The 25,516-nt window shown below is 26.5% G+C and overlaps 2 protein-coding genes and 1 long non-coding RNA gene across 6 annotated transcripts in view; all 3 read left to right on the top strand.

Moving 5' to 3' along the window:
* Positions 1-238: 238 nt before the first annotated feature.
* LOC136083761 (uncharacterized) lies at positions 239-4,644 on the top strand. The gene is made up of 4 exons (XM_065803438.1): positions 239-316; positions 1,562-3,149; positions 3,339-3,551; positions 3,629-4,644. Exons 2-4 carry the CDS (start codon positions 1,592-1,594, stop codon positions 4,618-4,620), a joined length of 2,763 nt encoding a protein of 920 aa, XP_065659510.1. The 5' UTR covers positions 239-316; positions 1,562-1,591; the 3' UTR covers positions 4,621-4,644.
* A 134-nt stretch (positions 4,645-4,778) lies between these two features.
* On the top strand, positions 4,779-6,082 carry LOC136084297 (uncharacterized). The gene is made up of 3 exons (XR_010640459.1): positions 4,779-5,031; positions 5,115-5,151; positions 5,310-6,082. It is a non-coding gene; the product is annotated as an uncharacterized LOC136084297 (long non-coding RNA).
* A 491-nt stretch (positions 6,083-6,573) lies between these two features.
* LOC136083760 (multiple epidermal growth factor-like domains protein 10) overlaps positions 6,574-25,516 on the top strand; it is a 148,099-nt gene continuing 129,156 nt past the window's right edge. For 3 of the 4 annotated variants that reach the window (XM_065803435.1, XM_065803434.1, XM_065803437.1), the window contains exons 1-2: positions 6,574-7,722; positions 10,655-10,759. In XM_065803435.1, the coding sequence (XP_065659507.1) occupies positions 7,595-7,722; positions 10,655-10,759 (233 nt within the window). In that variant the 5' untranslated portion in view covers positions 6,574-7,594. The remainder of the gene's footprint in view (positions 7,723-10,654; positions 10,760-25,516) is intronic. The other variant, XM_065803436.1, reaches the window with a different exon arrangement.

Below are 25,516 nucleotides of genomic sequence, written 5' to 3'. Positions count from 1 at the left end.
GCAACACTGTGGCCTGGCACTTTTAAATAGTTTATAAAAATGTTAATGTTTTTTTCGCTCGCAATTGTTACTTGAGCTTTAATATCGTAATGTGTTTCTTACAGATAAAGTTTATTTGTTGTTCTTTTAATAATAACAGATCTATCATCAGAGATGAAACTTTTTCTTTTTGACTTTTAATTTTATCTTAAATAAGTAAAGAAATAATATTAAATTCTTACCTGATGTAGGTATGCGCGTATCCTTCGATTTACGGCACCGATCTTGTAATCAAAAACTTCGACCATTTTAGTGAAGCGTGCAGGACGTATGTGTTGTAAGAATGTATTTTCTTGTGTTATTTTGTAGCATTTCATATCAACATATATATTTTTTGAAAAGTAGAATAGTTAAACATTATTTTTGTGTTGTTCTTTTTTGTAGTTACCACCGCTATCGTTGAATTCATAGTTCTTAAAAACTTCGTTTTTGATCAGATGTATAATTCATATTAGAGGAATGTTGATAACTTTTTTAAATCTATTGGGCCCAGTGCAAAAACTTATTTTCTAAGTGCATGCCAAATTTCATTAAAAAATATTATGTAGCAGACACCTAATTTTTTGTAGCAAAATAGGTACTTATGTGCTATAAGAATGTGTTATTTTGTGGAGTTTTGAACCAAAGTATATACTTTTAGAAAAAGTTAAAAGTTAGGCATTATTTTTATGTTGTTCTTTTTAGTAGTTACCACCGCTATCATTAAATTTACTGTTCTGAAAAAATTCGTTGTTGATCAGATGTAAAATTTATATTTAAGGAATGTTGATAACTTTTTTAAATCTGTTTTTCCCTGTGCAGAAACTTATTTTCTAAGTGCATGCCAAATTTTATTAAAAAATATTATGTAGCAGACACCTTATTACTTGTTGCAGTATAGGTACTTTAATTTAACTTTTTCCGGAGAATTTTGTTTGGCAGGGGGGGCATAAAAACTAAATTTTAAAAAAGTTCGTTGTTAGCCCCCCTCCTCCTATATGTATATTTATATAATAATATGTAATAACAATAATAATAATAATAATAATAATAATATATATATATATATATATATATATATATATATATATATATATATATATGTGTGTGTGTCTATAATAGATTTGAAAATGATATATAATGATAATAATTATTATAATTATAATTATTATATAGTAATATTTTATTGTTACTTTTATTACTTATTAAGAATTAAATTTAAAAATAAATTTATTATAATAAAAAGGATATGCAAGTTGGTTATGATAAGTGAGTGAGATATCACTCATAGACTATCATAATACAATGTCATCAGTATCATAACATAATTGATAGATTATAGGTGATATATCACGAGATGATAACCATATGGTTATAAAGTTTATAATTATTATCATGATAAATTATTTTAAACCATTGGTAAAGTTAACTCATGATTGATTAAACTCAATATTTATTGCATACAAATGATATCAATTAAATGTTTTTGCTTAAAACAGAAACAAGTAACCAATTTTCACTGGAAATTCTTTTTTCATTTTAGAAATAACTCTATGTGACATTGTATGGTATTATGGGTCCCAAAAAGAATATGTGTGTGTTTCGTGGTGCAGCAAAAAACCATTTAGAATCAAACTTTGCATTGCCTTTGCAGGTAGATAACAATTGTAAAAATGGGCAAATTCTGTTTGTATTCATCAACAATAATGAATCACATCAATTAACTATTGAGCAAGTCAATAAACTTTATGGCTTCAATATTTGCTATAGTCAAACTAAATTTCTTGTTAATGTATCAAAAAAATGGGCTTGCAATTTTTTAAGAGATTCGAAACGCTTTGTTGACTTCTGCAACGAGCCTTTCATTTGTCAAACAACAACATTGCCAGCAACACAATCATTTCAGTCAACCCCAAATTCAAGTAAAATTGTTTCATCTTTGTCAGTTGCCTCATCTCCTAAGCATAATAATATTTTGTCTTTGCCGAATAAAAGAAGTCCTTTGTTATCCAGGTTAAGAGCTGACCAGTTGACACCAAGAAAAAAACTTTTAAAACGGAGATTAAGTGTTTTTGCGACTGAAATTGCTACCGAAAAACAAAAGCATAGAGAGGATGTAAAGGTGTTAAAAGAAAAAATTAAAACTAGGCCAAGATTAAAACATCTCAAAGAGGCTATTGCTCGCAAAGAAAAGACGATTCGAAGTTTGCGGAATAAATTAAAAGTCCAGCGTCTAAACTTACAGCTGAATAAGCTTCAAATTTCAAATTTTCGTTTAAAAAAAGAGCTGCAATCCATCCAAACAAAGCTGTCTACTGAAGAAGTTATCTTACGTCAACAACTTGCTGACAAGAATGTAGAGATTAGTGTCCTGCAAAATGATATGCTTGTTTTACAGGAAAAGATAGAGCAAATGCAGCAGAAAATACAAAGCACCAGATGTAAAAAAGTTTACTCATTTGATATTAGGGCACTTATCTATGACATGCTGGAATGTCAAGTTCCTACACACAGTGTGCCCCAACTTCTTCATAAAGTTGGAGAATATTTTGGGTATAGATTTAGTGACATTCCGCATCGCAAAACTGTGGAGCAGATGATGCGCGAGCTGGGTATTATTTCAGAACTCCAGGCTGCTGAGATAGCATTCTCAACAAAAAATTTGACTCTTGGTTTTGATGCCACAACCCAGGAGGGTGTTCATGTTAATGTTGTGCACTTAACAACTGAATCTTCATGCTTGGTTGTAGCCATTGATCAGCTTGCTGGTGGTACAGCTTATGACTATATGAGTCATATTACAAAGTCTGTGGATAATCTTGCTAAGTTGTATAATGACTTTTACCAGGAACAATATACTGATGTACGAAGCACCATTATCAGCAACATAACTAACACAATGAGTGACAGAGTGACAGTGAACCATGCAACTGTAACAAAGTTAAACACTTTTTGGCAGAAATCTCTTAATGAACTGAATTGTCACCTTCACCCATTGGATACAATCACTTCTGCTTGCAAGTCGTCACTACAAGTTTTGGAAACTTTAAAAGGGAAGCTTTTTGGTAAAGATTGTTTTGCAGCAAACATTGTTGTTCAGTTAAATAAACTCCGTTACAAAGATGGTAAAGGTAAATAAATATGATTAACTCTTATCATATTTTTACTATAATGATGTTTTCTTGATATTTTGAATTATTTTATTTCAAGTTTTTATTTTGAATTTAAATCTGAACATAATAAATGTGTTAACATACTTGTTTCAAATTTGCAAATAATTTCTTTGCATTGCACTTTTGGTTTTAATTTTATTTTTATAGGTGATCCAAAAGGCTTTGTCACCTTTTTGGACGAGCATGGTCTTCCTAGAGGACTTATACCACGCTATAGGGGAAATCGGTTGCACATACTTTTTCATACGTGTGGAATTTTAATACATCACTACCATAAACTTCAGAGTTTTCTTTTTTCTGGAGTAGTGTTATGTGGAGGACTGAGAAATAGTCTTTTCCAAGACTTCACATCTGAAACAGGTTAGATGTTATGATGGATTAATAATTAAAATATTTGGTTCTAATTTTTTTTTATGGAATATTTTATTTAATTTTAGGTATACGCGAGATGTGTGCCCTAGGTTTAATTGGAAAGTTAGTGACTGGTCCCTGGATGAAAAAATTCTATGTTGTACCAGGACTTGACTACTTGTCTGGCATCCAAGTGATAAAAAATGTTTGCAATGCACTTGTTGAAAGCAGCACAAAGGCTCTTTCCCTTATTCACAGAAAAACAGACTTTTTTGGAGGTGATCTCAATGATCCAGTTTTTCAATCACTTATAGACTTTTGCCCAAGGACTGACGAAATGAGAGACGCATTAGCCAGCTGTCTAAATGCTATCATTAGTGTTATTAAGCGTCAGTATGAGCGACAGTTTACTATGACCTTAACTGACCAACTCAAGTCCCAGACATTATCAGCACGTCCACATAATATTGACTGTGAAGAACTTGTGGGTATGTTTAGTGCTGCAAAGCAAAAAGCTCCTAATGCCACAATTTGTTATTTGTCATCAAAAATTCGCGCATGCAAGAATAAGACAACTGATTTTCTTTCTAAAAAACCAACTGATATACGAAATAAATTAATAGCCTGGTCTATCTCCTCAGCAGGTAAAAAGCGCTTAGCAAACATACAATGCCATGAAGAAATGAAGGCAGAATTGATTAAACGCATGGGTAAAAAGATTCAAAATAAGGAAGAGAAAGAAAGAAGAAAAGTGGAAAAAATATTAAAAAAATGCATGCCTCTACAGGTAAAACAACTCTTCCCAGATCTGGAAAATTATGAAACTGCAGATATTGAAGACATTCTCAATGGAGATGCTGTTGGAAGAGGTATATGCCACATGTGGTATGATGCTGACACAAAAAGCCAAAATATGTACTATGGCAGGCTTCTTAGCATTAAAAAAAAAAAAAATGCTTTCTATATAGTTTCCTATTGGAAACCAAATGAAAACGAGGATGATGATGCTGTTGAATACGATATGAGCATATATCAATTATCTGCAGACATCATAAGCGGTGATTTGATATTATCATAAGCAAATTGTGTGCAAATAGGTAGTAAAAAGGTATATGTTACTGTAAATGATAACATAGTTTATATACTTGCATTAATATATTTCATTTACAGATGTGGATCTTTTTATTAGATCTATTTTACTCTTTCACCCTCCCCCCCCCCATCCTCTTCTTTTTTTGTATGCTTATAAAAGGATATTTTTTTAAATTCATTAATTGTATATATCAGTTTTTATTTCAGGTAGTTGGGTAGTTACCAATATCTAATAATGTTGATTTGGTTGCAAAGTGAGCACCATTTACATGAACACCCTCCTGGGAAACAGGAAAGCTCACTTAAAGTTAAACTTAACTATTTACTTGACTTGTCACAAATATGTTGATGATGATGTTGGTGATACACAGATGCTAATGCATTAACAAGACAAAATGTTAGTGTTAAGTCATTTTATTTAACCAATATACCTTAGACATATTTTATATTTTAATCTATTTTAATGTATTTTATTTCAAGTATTATGGTGAGTAGTTGCTCAAGAAAACATTAAAAGGTTGGCTTTTTTTATTCATCAATGATTTTTCTATTTAAATAGTAAAATGTGTTATACATCAGGAGTTCTTATTATATTGATTTAATAGTTTTAATTGATTCCTTTATGGTTTGGTTATAATAAGATCATTATTTTTTTAACTTTTATTTTTATGTCAGCAAACATTGAGGGATCAACTTGCTTCTATTGATGTTTCTATTTAATGGTAAATTATGTTATGCATCAGAAGTTAAGTTATTTTGATTTATTTTTACCCTAGAGCTTACCAGATATATTTTTATTTATCATTGCAAGGTTTCAACTAAGAGCTTGTAGAGTTTTGTTTCTATGAATGTTGATGTCTTAATAAGACAAGAAAGTAGTTAAATTATATTTATATATATATTATTTAGATTATATTTATTAGTGCAGTAGTAACAGTTACGTATTTATTAATCAGGATATTTGACTTCTTTTGCCTTGATGATTGTGTATTATATTTTTTCAGAGATCTATTTTATTTTAGATACCGTTTAATAGTGTTTAATCTATGGACTAAAGAATCGACTTTTTATCTCTTAGGATGTCAATGATCAATGGCAAAAGGAAAATTTGCGCCTTGTTCGCATTATGAAGTATAAATATTCACACACAAAAAAGGCTATTTTCATAGCCACAATTCTGTTAAAAACATTATTAAGCAAATGGGAAAATAATTGTTTAAGTGTGATTTTTTTTATCTACTAATTATATTTACATGCAAATAACTATTTACATTTGAATGGCGTATTTATGTTATTGGAGTAGAATAGTAATCTATTTTAGAAGAGGGGTATATATCGAAAGAGATATTGAAACTACTTATCTTAATATTTGACATAATATATTTCCGCTTATTGTATGATAAGGCCAGTGTCGTAGTGCCGCAAGTGCAATTGCGTAAGTCCCACTATTTTTTAAGGCCCCACCAATAATAAATACACGTCTGTTTTTTTTATAACAAGTTTTTTTATAAGAAGGTAATTCAAAATTTTTTGTGGAACGGGGTAACATTTTTAAACTATAACTGCAGTGAAAAGGGGGCAGAAATAAAAATATCAGATAGTCCAGTGACACGTTTTTCCTATATTTTATATATTTTATACTATAAAATATATAGAATAGATAGGATAAAGCGTTTTACTGGTAAATATTTTTGTTTTCAAAATGTACGCAATATTATTATAATCGTTTTTATATGATGTTCGCAATATTTGTTATATACCTATGTAAATTGATTTTTAAATTTTTTTATATAAGAAATATTATTTTAGTTAAAAAAATTATTGTTAGCTACTTCAGTTGAATTTCAATAAATATTCAAACCCGAAGAAAATACTGCGCGAGTTTGCAACAAAGTTTTATTACAAAACTACCGTTAACCGAACGTGAAATTATGAAGTTGGTCGCAGTTTTCTTAAGTAATCCTTGTAGTTAAATTTTGATACTAAAAGTTGCATAACTTTTTATACAATCGTTCTTTTTTTATAAAATTTTCGCCATTTTAATACTAATTTAAAGCTCTTTCCAATGATATATAATAGTCTTATATATAAATAGTTTAAAATTTTTATGTGTGTACTCATCAGGCTGATGAGTGTTCAGAACTAAGGAAACAATAATTCATTTTATGGCAAATCAATAATTTAAAAAAATTGATTTTTGACGAACTCAAAAAGTAACGTTAACGATCGCTAACCTATGTAGGTATTATTTAGCCCGAGTGAGACTTTTTGATTTGATTGCTGGAGTATGTTTAGGTTTTTTCGTGGGTATGCAGCATTTAAACGCCAGTTCTGCTATTTGACGCCTTGTTGTTCTGTTAGAAAATCTTGATACCAGCTTCTCATACGATTTTAATAATTTTGTACTTTTTATTTAGTTTTCGACATAAATTTATTTGATATACGTTTAGCTTTTCCATTTTTAGGCACCATATTTTTAATATTTAGTTAGAGTTACTAATTAATGTAATAAATTAAGTCAGAGGCATAAAAACACTAAACAGTTGACAATAAATTTATTACACACACGTTATTGTGAAAGTATCAGTTTTACTAAAGAGAACATTTCTCAGATTTTTGTACATTCTAGCTTATCAATGCTAAAAATTGCCACAATTAACATAAATGTTACATTTTCATAAAAAAAAAATGTAGAAAACTATTATTGATATTTAAATCTTAACAAATGTAAGGCTAAAAACATTTATATATTTAAAATCCATTTTTAATTACAGTTTTAGTAAAAAAACAAACTAATTTGTAAATAACAGCGTAAATTAAGTTTACTAGGCTAAATTCTAAATCAAGTATAAATTTCTGTACAGCATTACAAGGCTTAATTATGAGTTGAATAAATTTTCTGGAAAGTTTAATGTAAAATAATGTTTTGACAAAAAAAAACTTAGAGATTAGTCATAACTATGCAATGGTGGGTATATGCAATCACTTGGTTCTTTATAAACATTGATAACTTAAATGCGGAATGTGACACTCCACCAAGCAAATTGCCACACAAAGATTCCCTTTATACTACTAAATACAAATACAGGTTTGTTTAATCTTTACAGATGCACATTTGTTATATAAGTTTTACATTTTTGAAATAATTTTTATATAAAAATAATTAAAATATTTTATTTTTTATTATATAATTTTATAAAATCAGTCTTTATGGAATCAGGAGTAAAAAAAAAGACAATCACGATAAAGAAAGGCAGATTGCAGGTGAAAGGCAGATTACAGGTGAGAGGCAGATTGTAGATGCTTATTTAACTATCAGTTGAATTAAAATCACCAGCTACTGTGAGCCATTACTTTTCACAGAGGAAAGATTGGCTCAAGATAACATTTAAAATTAGCATATTGGTTCTTAGTTTTTAAAAATTTTTGACTTTTAATCAAGACTTGATTCAAGATAGGTTTTTATCAATATGGTTGTATCATCAGCAAATAGAACCATTTTAGAGGGAAAATTTACATAAAGACTGTTTATGTATATGATAAACAATATGGTACCAATGATGAAACTTAGTGGTACCATAGAGTTAACTGGGAATGAAAATGAGAATGAGTATAACATTCATAGGAGCAAATGCTCCTACAAATTCCTACAAATGTTACATTCTTTGATGATATATTAATTTGCTTCTATAAATGTTATATTATCCTGTAAATGTTATATTTGTGTAAATATATAATATTTTCCTGATATTATATGTCATAATATAAAAATTATTACTAACTATGTATAAGTTTTATTTTAATTTTAGGTAGAATATTGTATTCATTTTTTAGAAAATAATTGAACTTCATAAGTCTTTATATAAATTAGATTTATTACTTGAAATATTTCTTGCTAAAAACATAGCAAGTTAAGTAACATTGATAACAAAGTCAGTTTCTTCGTCATCTTACTTTGCTCATAATTTTTTCTCTTATGACAGGTTTTATTGATGTTTATTCAGAAGAATTATTTAAAAAGTAAGATCTGATAAAAACCCTCTATGTTAACTAGTTATAAAAAAAGGTTAAGATCAAAGTAGTTTTATTAAAATTATAAAAATTAAATTTTATTAAGAGTTAAAGTTTTATTAAAAAGTTTACTGCTTATATTCATATAGCTTATCTGTTTATATAACTTATACAATTTTTTTATATTTATATTTATAGCTATTTATGTTTATTTTTTTAATTATATTATAAACTAATAAAACTTATCACTAAAACTTAATACATAAGTTAATACTAAAAAATAGCTAAAAAAAAATGTCAGCTTTTTAGTTTATTGTATTAAATATAAGGAAATATATGTCAGTCTTATGTAGGCCAACAGTTCGAAAATATTGAAGTACATGGCAACCATAGGGCTACCTTGAAAACAAATAACGATTGAAATATATGGCTAACACCATCTGAACTTTTTTTTTTGCAAGTTATTACAACAGGAAAATTGTAACTTCATGTTTTTAGAGTTCCAAATTAATATACCAGAAACATTTTCAATTCGAACAAGGCTGCTAGCAACTGCTATTGGAGTTGGAAGTTACCTGATAAAAGATTATGAGAGATTAGTGTTGGTTAATTAAAGACTCAAAAGCACTTCTGCAAGACTAAACAGGTATGTTGTCCGTACAACAAGCTGTAGAATGTCAAAGGAGGAAATCACTTAAGATCCAGAAGCTGGAGTGATACAAATTGCAAGCAATGGATCAACATATTTGTTGGCTATATCAGGTAGAATGTGATTACTGGAATCAAGAGATGATATTAATGAGAAGTTCTTAGCAAACAGTTCAACTTTGTCGTTAGGTGAGGTGAGAAAATCTGAGCCATACAAGTAAGGTAGAATAACAGATTTGTCCTTGATATAGATACTGTTATAGAGTCTCCAGACATCACGAGAGCCTAATTTTTGAAAAACGAGGTTTTGTGACCTGAGAATAGTGGGCTTTGGCATTAGACAAAACCTTTTTACAATGGTTTCTAGCAATAGTAAACAGACATAGATATGAAAGTAATGGTTATGTTTGGAAATTGCTATAGCACAGTGAGAGGAAAATTGGAGTTGTTGAGAGGGAATAAAAGATTCCTTAATCCAAGAAGTTACATAAGAAGCACATTTGTCAGCAGGAAGATGAAAGATTTCTACCCATGGGCCATCATTGAAAAAAATCATTGAAAGAGTCTCAGTCAGCTTCAAGGTAGTTGTAAGAGGTATGATGATAGGGGGATTCTGATGATGAAAAATGAGATTATAGTTTTAGAGAGATAAACTGTGATCAGAATCACCTAAGGATGAATGTGGAGAAACTGAGCACTGACTAGGGTCAGAAAAAAGACTTGAGTTGAGTAGAGAAGGTAAATGTTTAGATTATGGAAAGTGAATTGAAAAGTTGATTATTTGTGTTAGAGATTTAGAAAGGCAAAAGTTGTGGGCCTTGATGCCTGATACACGAGTCTAGCTATTTAGTGTGATGAATATTAAAATCACCAACAACAATATTGGCTGAAGAATAAAGAGAATGGGCTAGGTCAGTTTGATCAAAAATAACATTGAAGAGAGTAATATAGAACAAAGAGAAAGGCAATAGACCGAAATGGTGCTAAGCGAAAGCACATAAAAGAATAGACTGGGAGCTCAATTCTAGTTACCTGACAAATGGGTGAATTCTTACAAATGTAAATGCCCAAACCAAGCATGTGACTATTGGAGTCTTTACGGATTAAAGGAAGATAACCTACAGTTAGATCACAAAATAAGGCTCAAATTAGTTTCACAATGAGCAATTAGATATGGTGAACTTTGCACATAATTATATTGTACTATCTTTAATTTATATCTCTTATTGAACCGCTGTTGATGGGTTTTGTTTTTTAATATATTTACTTGTGGATGTTGGTTTAAAATATCTATCTTGGTTTAAGTCATTAATTTGTTTTTAACATTTGTTAGTGAATTATGAACCAATTTTTTAAAATAGCTGTTTAAAGCCAAAGCAAGAAATGGTGACAATCAAGGTTAAAGAAGAATACCAAACAACATGTAATGATGTTTGGAATTGGTGGGCCCCTTGTAAAAAAGTAAGGTGAGTTTAATTTCAAGTTATTTTTATTACTTTATCTTTACTATTGTGGTTATAATATCTAATTGTATTCAATTAATTATATTAAAATATCTAATTGTATTCTAATTTTTCAATTGTAATTTAATTGTACCCTTATTATATTCTAGTTATTTCTTGAGTGTCTTTTAATGTATATATATATATATATATATATATATATATATATATATATATACATATATATATATATATATATATATATATATATTTATATATATATATATATATATATATATATATATATATATATATATATATACATTAAAAGTATATATATATATATATATATATATATATATATATATATATATATATATATATATATATATATATATATATATATATATATATATATATATATATATATATATATATATATATATATATATATATATATATATATATATACACATATATATATATATATATATATATATATATATATATATATATATATATATATATATATATATATATATATATATATATATATATATATATATATATATATATATATATATATATATATATATATATATATATATATATATATATATATATATATATATATATATATATATATATATGAAGACCTCAGTGGAAAAACCGGCGTTGTCACATTTAAAAAGTATTGAGAAACTATTTATTGATCATTAATAAAAGTCTTTATTTAAAGCAAATGAAACTAAGCAATTTAAAAAAATTTATATTATAATTATTTTATTTAAAATTTATTCAAAACAAAACATTTTGTAATTTTTTATACAAAAAATACCCCACATTCGATTTGGCGAATATAGAAATTTAATTTTCCTAATATGGCTTAATTACTTATCACCAAATGAAAAGTGCTATATGGCACCTTTTATTTGGTGATAAGTAAGATAAGTCTCCGAAAAAAGACTATGTAGTTTTAGTCAATAGTCTTGGTTTCACTAGCTATCTGGACTCACAAAATAGGGGTCATAGTAAGTCTGTTCCATACTGACTATTTTTATACTTATTCTTAATATGAGCTGGTGAGAATGAAAATAGTGTCAACGTTCCCTCAATTTGAGATTTTTACAGTTTTATTGGACTTACTATAGAAAAAATCTAGAAAAAACTAAAAAATAAAAACAGTCGCCAGTTTCTTTACATAATCTTACACCTGACGCCAGGCTCAAATTTAACGGAATGATGCTTTGTAATTATAAATATTGACTTGACTGAATTTTTTTTAATGATTTAGACCAAGCTGGTTCTCACTAACTCATAATTCTCTTTACTTTAGTGTTTTTTAGTAAACAGTAGACAAATTATTTCAAAATCTAGGTTTTGAAATAATTTGTCAACAAATAAAGTTTTATAATATAAAACTTCTTATTAAAAAAGTGCGGAGAAGAAACACATACAGGGGAAGTTTGTTTACCTAATGCCTCTTTGTACCAAGGGTCACCCCACTTTATTTGAAAACTATAAAGTTCTAAGTAATGCTTCTCAGTGAGGTGATTATTTTAAAAAATATTTATTTTTTAATCCTATTTTGATTCTGAGAGAGTGTTGCTATGGCAAGTTATAATCAGAAAACACTTTTTGATGGTCTAAATTTAGTTTTTGCTGCTGTATCTTAGATTGTTTTACAATCCTAGGGGAAATGCTTTTCTATAAGTTCTTGTATATTATTTTGTTTGTTACTTAAGTACTAAATGCAATGTTCAATAAGTTTCCTTTCAATCGGGTTTTGTTAATATGTGACATTTTTCATTAGGCTATCATTTCTTGTACCCAGGGACATATAGTTTGCTTGTACCTAGGGCTATATGCTTGATAATGAGGTAGAACGTTGAATTTTGATTAGTGCAGAATTTTTTTTCTTGTGTTTCTTTTGGGACTACCATTTTATGTGCTGACTTATTTGTCAATTTTGCTCAGAACTATTAGTCAATTTTGTTGTTTATTAAGTAACACTATATAAATATGTTGAAAACAATCAAAGATTAAAAAAACTTTAATCAAATCTATGTGTCTGTCTTTGTTGTCAATTTATTATGGAGTTAAACCTGATTTTCAGAAATTTACCCTAAGTACATAAGCTAGTGACCCTATGTACAATTAAAAAAAAGCTTATTATACCTAGTGTCTTTAATTTTTAAACCCTTTCATGTTAATTAAAAAAATTTTTTAAATCAAGAGCAGCTTTTACCAAAAAATAAAATGCAAAATAAATGTCTATATTTACCTATATAGTTTTATATACTTATTTACAATAACCAATTGTTAAAAAAAAGGAACAAAATATTTAATTTTTCACATTTAAAAAAAGCAGCAATTGTTAAGAAAAATGGAACAAAATATATCTTTTCAAGAAAATTTATTTGCAAACAGAACAATACTTATTCTTATCTATAAAAAGGAACAAAAACAAATAGTGTTTTTTAAATGAAACACCATTTGGGTCATTCCATATAGTTGCGGTCATGACATTTCTACTGCAAAAGATAAAAAATATATGCAGGAAACTTAATAAAACTTTTATTTTAGTAATGTGTACATTTGGTCAAGTACTACTATCTGAAAAATTTACAGTAAATTCTATGCTATAGTGGCATTGCTATGTTGAATTAAATCAGTTGCAGTCCTGACAGCAACAGAAACAGAACTTGTTTAAGTAATTTCGTTTATTTGTAGAAAACTTTCAACAAATTAAAAATTTAATTTTTTAAATTATTTTTTCTGAGGATGTTATATTAACTTTAGATAAACTAAACAAGTTAATATGCTAAATAACTTTTTTTTTTTTGCTGTGTTAATTGTGTGGTAGTGGTGATATTTTTTTCATGCTAACAATTTCATAACTTTTCAGTAATGGTATAATGTAGTAAAGTATTGCTTAGATGACCATAATGTTGATCAATTTTTTCTTCAGTCAAATATATTGAATTTACCGTTAAATCTTTGCATATAGCTTCATAAAACTGCCACGCATTTTGAATAATAACTTGTCTTGCTTTAACCTTCTGCCATGTTATTCTTATTAAAGTTCCTCCTACCTCATTAATGGCTCCTTTTCCCTGGGCTGTAGCAAAAAATTCCAATCGAAAGTTAAAATATTCAAAGTCACTTGACAATACTTTAGGAATTTTACCATAAAGCAGTTTTTAAATTGAGGAGATGGACCATCACTCCAAAATGTTACTTTGTGTATAATTATATTGGTTGTGTAAGCCTTAAAAAAATATATTACAAATGTTTTGCATCTCTCAAAGATAAAAAATATCTTTAAGTTAATTCAAGGAAAACACTAACACATGTTTTGCTTTGATCATTTTTTATTTGTTAAATAAGTAACCATATTTTTCAAATACTTGCCATAAACAGCAACAGTGAAGATTGTTGTTTGAGATTGTCTCCAATAAGCACTTTGCAGGGCTTATTTTAAAGCATTAAGCTGCTGGCAATTTATGTATGAATTACGTACGCCTAGAGCGATTTCCAAGCAACTTTTGATATTTTTTTAACTTTTAAATTGCTCTAAACTTTATTAAGCTTTTTTATCAAAATATAGAGTATGCTATATATTTTGATAAATAATGATACATTTGATAAAAAATGATTAATAAAATTGTTTTTTGTTACTAGTAATAAAAAACAAGTTTATTCAATTTTTGCTTTGTATACGAAGTTAATAAATGAAACTTAAAAAAAAAAACATGAAAGAAATATTTATAATTAAATGTTGCAATAAATTTTTTTATTTGTCATATTGTAAGCAAGTATATTTATTTATACAAGTTTTTATAGCAAAAATTTTCTTAAACTTCTATTGAGCAGTGAAAAAAAAGTGAATAATGAAAAACAAAAAAGTTATATTTTATATTATCACTGTTTATGTTATTATTTTTTTTGTTTTTTGTTTTATGGTAATGATCAATTGTTTTGCTTGAAAAGCGCAAATATTGAACGCTTAAATATTGAAATAATATTGAAAGCTTAAAGCAAATATGTATAATAAAAATAATGTCTTGCAATGTCATATTTTATATAAAACATTTATTTATTTTAACAGCAGCTTGACATAATTAATGGATTATGCGCTATTCAAAAAGTGGACAGAAATATCCTTAAAACTTTAAAAAAAAATTCAATTAAAAAGTTGTTTAAATTAATCTTTTAATTTTTAATATATTAAAGGTATGTGTAATAATCAGATTCTACAATAAAGTTAGCACTCAAGCCGATCTTTACCTGTTTTATTTTTTTAGTAAAAGATATATTTATTATTAAATCAAATATTAAATCAAATATTGTTTAATTTTTGGAAAATGCGTTTTTTTAATTTTTATTTTTAGAAAGTAGTAAAAAGGTTTCAGGTAATTAACTGCTATTCGCAACATTCAGTCAGCGTTGATGATGATGATGTCTTCAATGAGCTAGGCAATAAAACTATTAAGAAAACTTAAATTTATTAAATGTAGATAAATCAAGAATAGAGTATAATTTCCACTTAACACTTCTAATGCGTCAATTAGGAAATTTCTTAATGAAGGCGCACATTGCAGACTCCATGAAATTAATAACAAGGCACATTTTAATGACAGTTGCTATACTTCACTAATGACCATTTTTATTTCTATATAAATGAAGACAAACTAGGATATAAAAAGTTTACTATTCCTATCCTTTGCCAAATTTTTAAAGTTAAAATATGGATAATACTTTGAAAAGTACTATCCATATTTTAACTTTAAAAGTTTGATAACTTTAAGATTATATGATTAGATCAAATTATCGTATGACAGTTTTAAATGTTAAAACTGGTTAAGCAGATATAAACATATTAATGAAGTTATTGATACTACAGTCCGCTAGAACTCCACAGCAAAGTTTAAATTGTAAAAAGACATTATATAAGAGTATATGCAAATAAACTTTGTTTAAAAAGCTAATAAGACTTGTAATACAAGTCATTATTGACTGTAGTATCAAAAAGATTAGAAATACATTAAGAAGCTTTCTATATTAATGCACAAAAATCCTAACATGTGCTTATAGTAAAGTACAATGTTTATATCATTTAATGATGGCCTAGGTTTTTCAAGTTCTCATAAAAATAAAATAATGCAATTATTATTAGAAAATATTACATTAATTTCTTGAGCTGTGTTAAAAACATTCAAAATCTGAAAGACACTTAAAAAACATAATAATTAACAATGGAAACAAACTTTGTAATCTGACCAAAAGATAAAGTTATTCTAACCTTAATTGTGACTAATTAATCTTTTTTTAAAACTATTAGCTAATCGTCAACATTAACTATATTGAAACCATAATTTAACAGTAGACTAATGATAGTTGGTATAACAAAATGATAGTAAACTAATGTAAATAAACATTATTGATAGTAAAAAATGTTAGGAATCTTAGTAAAATAATGATGGTTGGTAGAACTAAAGTAGAACTAACGAAATAAAATAACAATAAAAAAGTAGGGATGTTTGAAATATTTAATCTTTACAGTTACAAATGAAAGATAACCCTACCATCTTAAGATAATAAAGGTAGAACTATAGGAAGAAAAAAAAAACCTAATATAAAGTTGATTTTTAAATTTATAAACAAAATGTATCAAAACACAAAATACAGCCCTCGGAATTAGGGTCGGTATTCGGTAATGCTAACCTAACTGCCATCTTGATAGTGTTGAGGTCAGCAAAAAATTGCCAACTTCGTTTCTATGTTTTATGGTAAGACCTTTGTATCAAATTTTTTTTGCCTACCTCTTAAAGATTGAGGTTCTCATTGATTGAGGAATCTCATACATATAAATCCTTTAGAATAAGAAACATTACAAAAAATTTAATTTGATAAATTTTACAAATAATATTTTTATCTAAATTTATATTCATCAACAAATTTCAAATTTCATGCATTAATCTCTTAGTGTTCAGTTTTTATGACCCTGCAATGTTTACAGCCCCCACAAATTGAGGGGGGGGGGGGTTATAACTTTATATGGTCATAGTTTTTGAAATATAAGAGATTATTGCATGAAATTTGAAATTTGTTGATGAATATAAATTTAGATAAAAATAGTAAAGAAAATATTTTATATACTCGTTGCACCCACGTTAAGGGCTGGGTGGGCCCAAAAATTAGGGTTTTTTTGTTCCCAAGCTCTAATCACTAACAATTTAATACTTAAACAAATACGATAATTACACAAATAAACTAAATTATGGAAAGTATATTCATATTTATCAAGCAAAAAAGATATAACATAACTTTCAAAGCTGGAAACACATATAACAAATTAGTTTAATTATTATTAATATTATTAATAAGTTATTAACAGTCTTTAATAAAAAAATTATTAGTAATTTAATTAAAATTATTCAATAAGATTTATATATTAAACTTTTATATTTTCCTAAATATATATATATATATATATATATTTATATATATATATATATATATATATATATATATATATATATATATATATATATATATATATATATATATATATATACACACAGTATGCAAAAAAAAAATCGTACACTTAAAAAAAAATCATAATTTTTAAAATTGCATGAAAAAAATGAGTTTTCCGTTCAAATATTTGGGTTTTTTTGATATCTTGATAAATAATGTTTTAAGAATTTATTTCTGCATTGGTGAATGAATTGTCTTTCAAACCTATTGAATTTTACACAATGGATTTAATGATGCATAAAATTGAATGCAAAAAAAATAATCGTACAGTTCAAAAATAATGTCAAATTCATCAAACTTCTTGGAGATTAGTATCGAGTGGGGCCTCTTTTGGCCTTGATGACCGCAGCTAGACAATTTGGCATTGAGTTGACCAAATTTTGGGTCACTTCTGTTGTTATATTGCCCCATGCGCTCAATATAGCTACTTTCAAGTCCTCTTTGCATGTAAATGCTCGATTGCCAATTTTTCTGTCCAAAATATACCACAAATTTTCTATTGGATTTAAGATGGCCATTTAAGACTTTGAGATGGCCATTCCAAAACATTCATGCTATTTGTGTCAAAGTATGCTTTTGTTTTCTTAGCGGTATGCTTTGGATTGTTATCCTGCTAGAGTATGAAATCGTTTCCCATTCTCAATTTTTTAGCAGATGGTCGCAAGTTGGCTTTGAGAATTTCACAATACATTAAAGCATCCATGTTAACATCAATAAATGTCAATTTCCTTACTCCTTTCCAACTCATACTACCCCAAACCATCACATTTCCTCCTCCATGCTTTACACTACCTCGCAAACAACTCAATTTATAAGCTTCTCCTTTTTTTCGCCACACCCTACACCTTCTGGACTCCATCCTATGAAACAAGGTTGTATTTTGACCTATCTGACCACAAAATATTTTTCCAATATGATATCGGCATTTTTTCGTACTTCTTTGCAAATTCCAATCGATGTTTCATTTGTTTTGTAGTTAAAAAAGGTTTTTTTCAAACTACTTTACCTCTGTATCCATGTTCTCTAATACGATTTTGGATTGTTTGAGGAGTCACTGTGATGTTGTGATCTTCTTGAACTTTTAAAGCTAATTTAACTATTATATATATAAACAAATCTATTTTTTTCACATTAATGATGATGTTGCGATTAATTGCACTATTGGTCTTGCGTTTTCGTCCTCTACCAGCCACACTAGCAACGGTTCCAATCAGATCATGCTTCTTAACAATTGAGGACACTGTCGTAAAAGGAACTCCTGTTTCTTTTTGTATCTGGCAATAGGATTTTCCTTGATTTTTCAAATCAACAACGAGGCTCCGTTAATGGAAAGACAAATGTTTTTTTTTTTGACACCATTTTGCTGAAATACTATTTAAATATATTTTTTTATTATAGTAAAAAGTTACTACTTTCAACTTTACTTACTAGTTTGATTGTTCAGTTCGCCTGATTTACTTTAAAATAACAACCTATTTTATTAGTGTACGATTATTTTTTTTGCAGTCAATTTTATGCATCATTAGATCAATTGTGTAAAATTCAATAGGTTTGAAAGACAATTAGTTCACCAATGCAGAAATAAATTCTTAAAACATTACTTAATAAGATATCAAAAAAAAAATTCCAAATAATTTAACGGAAAACTCATTTTTCTGATGCAATCTTAAAAATTATGATTTTTTTTTAAGTGTACGATTATTTTTTTTGCATACTGTGTGTGTATATATATATATATATATATATATATATATATATATATATATATATATATATATATATATATATATATATATATATATATATATATATCTATCTAATATATATATATATATATATATATATATATATTTATATATATATATGTATGTTTATATAGGAAAATATAAAAATGTAATATATAAATTTTAATTAAATTACTAAATTTTTTTATTAAAGATTGTTAATAACTAATTAGTAATATTAATAATAATTAAACTAATTTGTTATATATGTTTTCAGCTTTGAAAGTTATGTTATATGTCATACCTTGAAATCAAAAAACTGGTTCTCCATGACAATATTTATTGGTAAACAAGCTTTTTTTACTGCTTTTTGTGGAGGTGTTGCGAGCAGCCAAAAAAGACACTTTACAGCAAATATAGTTTTCTTGTCTTTTTATTTGTAAAAAAATATCCAATTAAAAATTATTGAACAAATAAACTCAAAAATATAAAGCTAATAAAATATTTACAAGTTTAACAAGTACAGCAAGTAAAACAAATATTCTTTCATCTAAATCATTTGTTAAAGAAGGCATTAGGAGACTCAGTAATGGTTTTCATTGGACATGTTCCAGTATTTCTAACTTTTGTGGCTGCCGCTGAACATGCAGCTGCATCTCAACAGAATTTATGCACTTGAGTTCTTTAAGAATCTGAATATAAAATAATAAAATCTAATGTTTCAGATTACTAGAATATTAAACAACATCTTTCAAATTGCTTAAATTTATATTATACAACTGTATTGTAAGAAAAGATAACAAAATTACAATTAAATATAATACATTACTTCCAGAAAAATGAAAGGAAGCTATAACAGTGCAAAAAAACAATTTTTAATATACAAATCATATTTTATACATTTTATTGCTGTTGCACTCAAATCTAATGGTTATTAAGTCATAGTATTTGTTCTCATAACTAAAATAAATAAAGTATATGATGTGTTTAGCATGACGAAAATTAAGGATACAGCTTCAGGCATGTCATAGTGGAGTTTAAAGTATGTTAATGTTTCTATTGTATTCAGAAACATTTTCTCTCAGAAAAAATTATAAACTGTTTTACACTAGCATCATTCTTTTTTTGCACCTAAATATTTGTCTAAAGTATCAAAAATACTTAAAACACATTTCAGAAATCCCTGTCCTGAATCCACTGAGGTTCTTACTATACTAGAGTAAGGATCTAAGCTTCTCTCATTCATTGTGTAAGATCTGCCATATTTATAACTGATTGGCTATCAGTTAATATTTCATTTCTTAATATAAATGTTTCTTTTTTGACTTAATAAAATTCTGACAAAAAATCGTTTAACTCTTTCATTCGAGTCCTAATATAGGTAACAACCATGCTTTTACAAAGATTTTCATGTAAGTGCAAAGAAACTTTGTTTTTCTTTTAACCTGTTTTAATTGATAAGTTTAACGTGCTTGAAAATTCCAATATGACATCAAACGATAAGTTTTTCGGCAATATTTGTATCTGGTCTTTCAACACAACATTTAGTGCATTTTCAGGTGTATGCAGAAAATTCCTATTGAACAAAGATGAAGCTGCTGATAAAGTTTTTTTTTTTCCAAGTCTGTGATAGTTGTCAAATAAGTTGATTCCATCAGCTGCTGTAAATTATCAGAATAATAACTGTGTTATTTTGTGTATGGAAGGTGTCCATATGAGTGATTCTGTTGTGCATTTTTGAAACCACATAAAAAAACTTTGGTATAACTAAAGGTTGGAGTATATTACCAAGGAATAAGGCAACTGCATAGCTTATTGTTCAAGGTGTTATACACTATATATGATTTTGTCAAGTTCAAATTTAGTCAAGAATTGTGGATATTGACAAACAATTTTTATGATTGATGGAAATGCATTTATCCATGCATCTTGATGGTTTTTTGTCACCTCCATTAAATGATTAAGTTCTGATTTGTTTTGAACATTTGGTCTTTGTTCACAGAGTAACCCAATTGTAGTTTCAACATCATCATAGTTGATAAATCTAATTCAAGGAATGTGAAAATTAAACTTATGATTCTAAAAAAGAGCAATAGACAAAAAAAGTCAATAGCTCTGAACAGAGAGTTAGAAAAGAAAACAAAAAATACAATTATTAATTATAAAATTTTCATCAAGATAACACACATGTTGATTATAGTGTCTTGGTAATGGTTTAAATCATTAAATTAAAATAAAAATTGCTCTATTATCCAATGCATTCACTAGATTTGGCCTCCAGTGACCATTAGCTATTAGAAAACCTGAAAAAATTGCTAGAAAGTGTTCCTAAATAAAGAAGCTAGTACAACCATGAATGGGTATTGGAAAAACAAAAAAGAAACGTTATAATAGAATCAATTTTTAATTATATAAATAGACAATATTTTAAATAAATAAAATAATTATACATAGTAGTTTAGCTTGGCATCGCATGTTTCTTTAGTGTTATGTCTATACAGTTTGATCATTTGATAAAAACAAAAAGTTATAGTTTTCCGATGAATGACTTCCTATCAAAGAAGTATCCCTAAAAAAACAAGACTTACAATCTTGGAATTGGTCTATCTTTTCTGCAATATATAAAAAATAAGTAATTCACAATTCTATAAAATAATACCATTTAGTTTTTCTCATATGAATAAAGGTAAATTGAATTAAATGCAAATATTTATTATGCTTATGAAACTCCTTTGTTTGAACTTTTCAATTAAATAAATGGCTATTTTTTATCTCTAATAATGCAATGCTATATGTTCTTTTTATATTAACTTTTCTTTATATTTTATTTTAAGTTTATAATATTCTTCTGATATTTATCATACTCAGTCAGTACAGTTGTTCATCAAATAATGACCGCAAACTTTAGTAAGAAAGAACATTTCAGCTCTGCTAATTAGATCTCTGGCCTTTCTCTGTCTCAATCTTTGACTTATTTTGTTGCTTGTGCTCAGAGAAAATATACTTTCAGGTTCTAAAGAAATTAATGAAGTCTAAATGTAACATTAAATTTAAAATCTCAATAAGAATTAAAACAGCTTGTACGAAGGAAAAATGTTTTTAATCATTTAACATTTTCATAAAGAATACGAATGCAACAAATCTAATAATCAACATTATATTTAGATATTATATCCATTACTATTTAAGTAATATTAGTACAGCCCTTGGAAATAAGGTTGTCATTTGGCAATGACCATCTAACTCCTGACCTAGAAGTGTTTGTGGATGGCAAAAAATTGCCAACCTTGTTTCTATGTTTTGTGGTAAAACCTTTGTTTTAATTTTTTTTTGCCAACTTGATGCCGACTTTTAACTTTTTAACTTTTAACATATTAAAAATGAGGCTGGCAAAACATTGTCGACCTCATTTTCTCTATTTATAGGGATCATTTAAAACAACTATAGTATGTATTTTTTAAGAGATGTGCACACATTGTATATAATTTTACCAACATTTGTTACACATTAGCAGCAGGATTTGGAGACGCAACTCTCTAATAAACACATCCACAATATTGTATCTGTGGTTAAGCACATCATTGGACCTACTTATTCACTTCTTTAACTTCATGCTATACATAATACATAGTGTTTCAACTCATGTTAAGAAACTGCTGTTGCAAAAACATATATTGCAAGTGTTATATACAAACAAGGTCATTTCATTGTTGTCAATGTATGTTAATGTCATATGGGCTTTGACTGGGAAAAATTCTATGTTTTATATCAGGTGCAAATAATATTCAAATCAAGATGTGTGATGAAAAGAATTTAGATAAGTGACATTTAGTTGTAGAAATAGTAAAAACAGACAAATTTACTCATCACCTTCATTCTTATGAATATGATGAGTAAAATAGAAGTTTGTAATGTTTTTAATGTTTTTTCATTTTTTTGAAAAATCAATCATTATAACAAAACAAACAAACAAAAAAAAATTAAAATATCAAATGGGGGACTATAAAATAAAGTTTAAAGTAATCTATTTTTTAGCTAATAATTTTTTGTTTTGTTTTTTATTTTTTAACATATTTTTGAGGTAAGTGTTAAGCCATTAACTTAAGTGGTAAGCCATTTCAGTCAAGCCACTTTTTATCATTTATTATTTAAAAAAGTCTAAAAATATTGTTTAAGCAGTAAGATTTCTTTTATAATACCTCTTTTTACAAAGTGTAAAAAGAGGTATCATAAAAGAAAAATGATAAACAAAACTTTAAATTTATCATCTTGAGCAAGAATATTTATTTAGACAATTTTTTATAACAAAGAATAACAAAAATAATAGCCAAATTTAATATAAAAATTAAATTATTAGCTAAAAAATTGTACACCATAAACTTTATTTTATATTAACAATAGTTTTAATGATTTAATTTTTTGCTTTTGTTTGTTTTTTATAATGATTGATTTTATCCAATAAATGAAAAATGTTCATTATTACAAATTTAAATTACATCTTATAAAGAGTTTTTTATAGTTAAATAAAAAACTTCTTTTATGGATATAACTCTATTATTAATTTTTCAAAATAATATTTTGAAGGAGTTTAGACTTGCTCGTTATCAAGAATAATTATATTTGATAATGTTGCGGAGTATAAATGTATTTGATAACGAGGGTCTAAACTCCCTCAATATATTGTATTGAAAAATTAATAATAGAGTTATATCCACTGAAGACATTTTTTGTTTAATTAAATATTACAAGTATTTACGCTTAAAGCAGTATAGTTTATGCAATGTATTTGTTTATATTTATAAGTTTTATTTTTCAAAAAATTAATGGTTTAAAAAAATGATATCTACATCAGCATTATATAATTAACAGATTGTGCAGTATCAAAAAAGTTAAAACAGAAATTTTCTTATAATTTAGAAAAAGTTTTGATTAAAAAAGTTATTTAAATTCCTTGTAAACATGTTATAACACTGCATCAAAAATGTTTATAAAGCATAGGTTTAACTATTTTGTCATAAGGCAAGTGGAAGCACAATGATATATATTTTTAAGTAAATGGTACTTAAAAACTTAAATTTTTGTTTGCCACAAAAAAAAGCGCTGGTAAAGTTATTAACTTAAGTTTTTTTTTTTTTTTTTGTCGCAACAAGTTTTATTTTTTGTGTGTAGTATTTTTTATTTTTATTTAACTTTTCAAAAGTAAAAAGGTTATTATTTGCAAAGCTAAAATTTTAAGAAATAATAAATAAAAAAAAAAAAAAAAAAAATTAGCATAATTTAACATCATCTTATCTAATCATTTATACAAATGTAGAGAAAAGAAAGAAATTAATAATATTATGTATAGAAATTTAATAATAACAAAAAATGTGATATTAAATTTATTTAATATTAAAGAACAAAAAAAATTTGAAACAAAATAGACATTCCACAATATGTACATTTACAAAATATCACTTCTAGATTTGTTTTTCTTAATTAGTAAATTAAACTTGTGTTGGTAATTTATTTTATTGCGGTTGTTTAAAAAAGCTTATGTCCATAAATAAAAAAATCACAATAAGCTAATTTGCTAAGCCGTTTTATTTTAAAACAAGGAATATATATATATATATATATATATATATATATATATATATATATATATATATTTATATATATATATATATATATATTTATATATATATATATTTATATATATATATATATATATTTATATATATATATATATATATATATATATATATATATAAATATATATATATATATATATAAATATATATAACTCCTAACAGGTTGTCAGAAAGTTTTTCCGTATTTTTTTGACAAAAAGTATAAATTAAAATGAAAGACCGGAATTTTTTTTTCTATTTCTTGATAGACTGCCTGCCCCAACCAAACCCTCAGTCGATTTAGCAGCAATCCCTTGCGAGTCAGGCTAGAAGATCATCAATGTAGCGACACTCCGTTGCGAGTCAGGCTATTTGTCAGTCGATGTAGCAGCACTTTGTTGCGAGTCAGGCTATAAGATAGTGATGTAGCAACACTCCGTGCATGATTTACAGTCAAAAAAATTAAAATAAAAACATTTTATTAATAAAAATAAAAACATTGTTCATATTATTAAAAACATTCAGAATGTTTTAAAAACATTCAGAATGTTTTTAAAAACATTCAGAATGTTTTTAAAAACATTCAGAATGTTTTAAAAACATTCAGAATGTTTTAAAAACATTCAGAATGTTTTTAAAAACATTCAGAATGTTTTAAAAACATTCTGAATGTTTTTAAAAACATTCTGGTCAATTAAATTTGCATTTTTGCGGTTTTTAAAATAAAGGATTAATTTGTAATTAAATTAATGGATTTAACTTTATGACAACGTGGAAATGTTGGACGAAAGTCAAAAGTAATTAAAAGTGGGGTATTTGTTGGCATAATCATTTTTACTCCCTTATATATATATACTTTACTGTATATATGTATATATATATATATATATATATATATATAT

Source organism: Hydra vulgaris, chromosome 08, assembly GCF_038396675.1.
Source record: "Hydra vulgaris chromosome 08, alternate assembly HydraT2T_AEP".
Lineage (NCBI taxonomy): Eukaryota > Metazoa > Cnidaria > Hydrozoa > Anthoathecata > Hydridae > Hydra > Hydra vulgaris.
This window is presented reverse-complemented; position numbering and strand designations above follow the sequence as displayed.

What these genes read in the sequence shown, in the direction of transcription:
- LOC136083761 (XM_065803438.1), top strand. Translation starts at nt 1,592, where the DNA reads ATGGGTCCCAAAAAGAATATGTGTGTGTTTCGTGGTGCAGCAAAAAAC. An exon ending in CCGTTACAAAGATGGTAAAG is followed by an intron (nt 3,150 to 3,338) that starts GTAAATAAATAT and finishes TTATTTTTATAG; the next exon opens with GTGATCCAAAAGGCTTTGTC. An exon ending in AGACTTCACATCTGAAACAG is followed by an intron (nt 3,552 to 3,628) that starts GTTAGATGTTAT and finishes ATTTAATTTTAG; the next exon opens with GTATACGCGAGATGTGTGCC.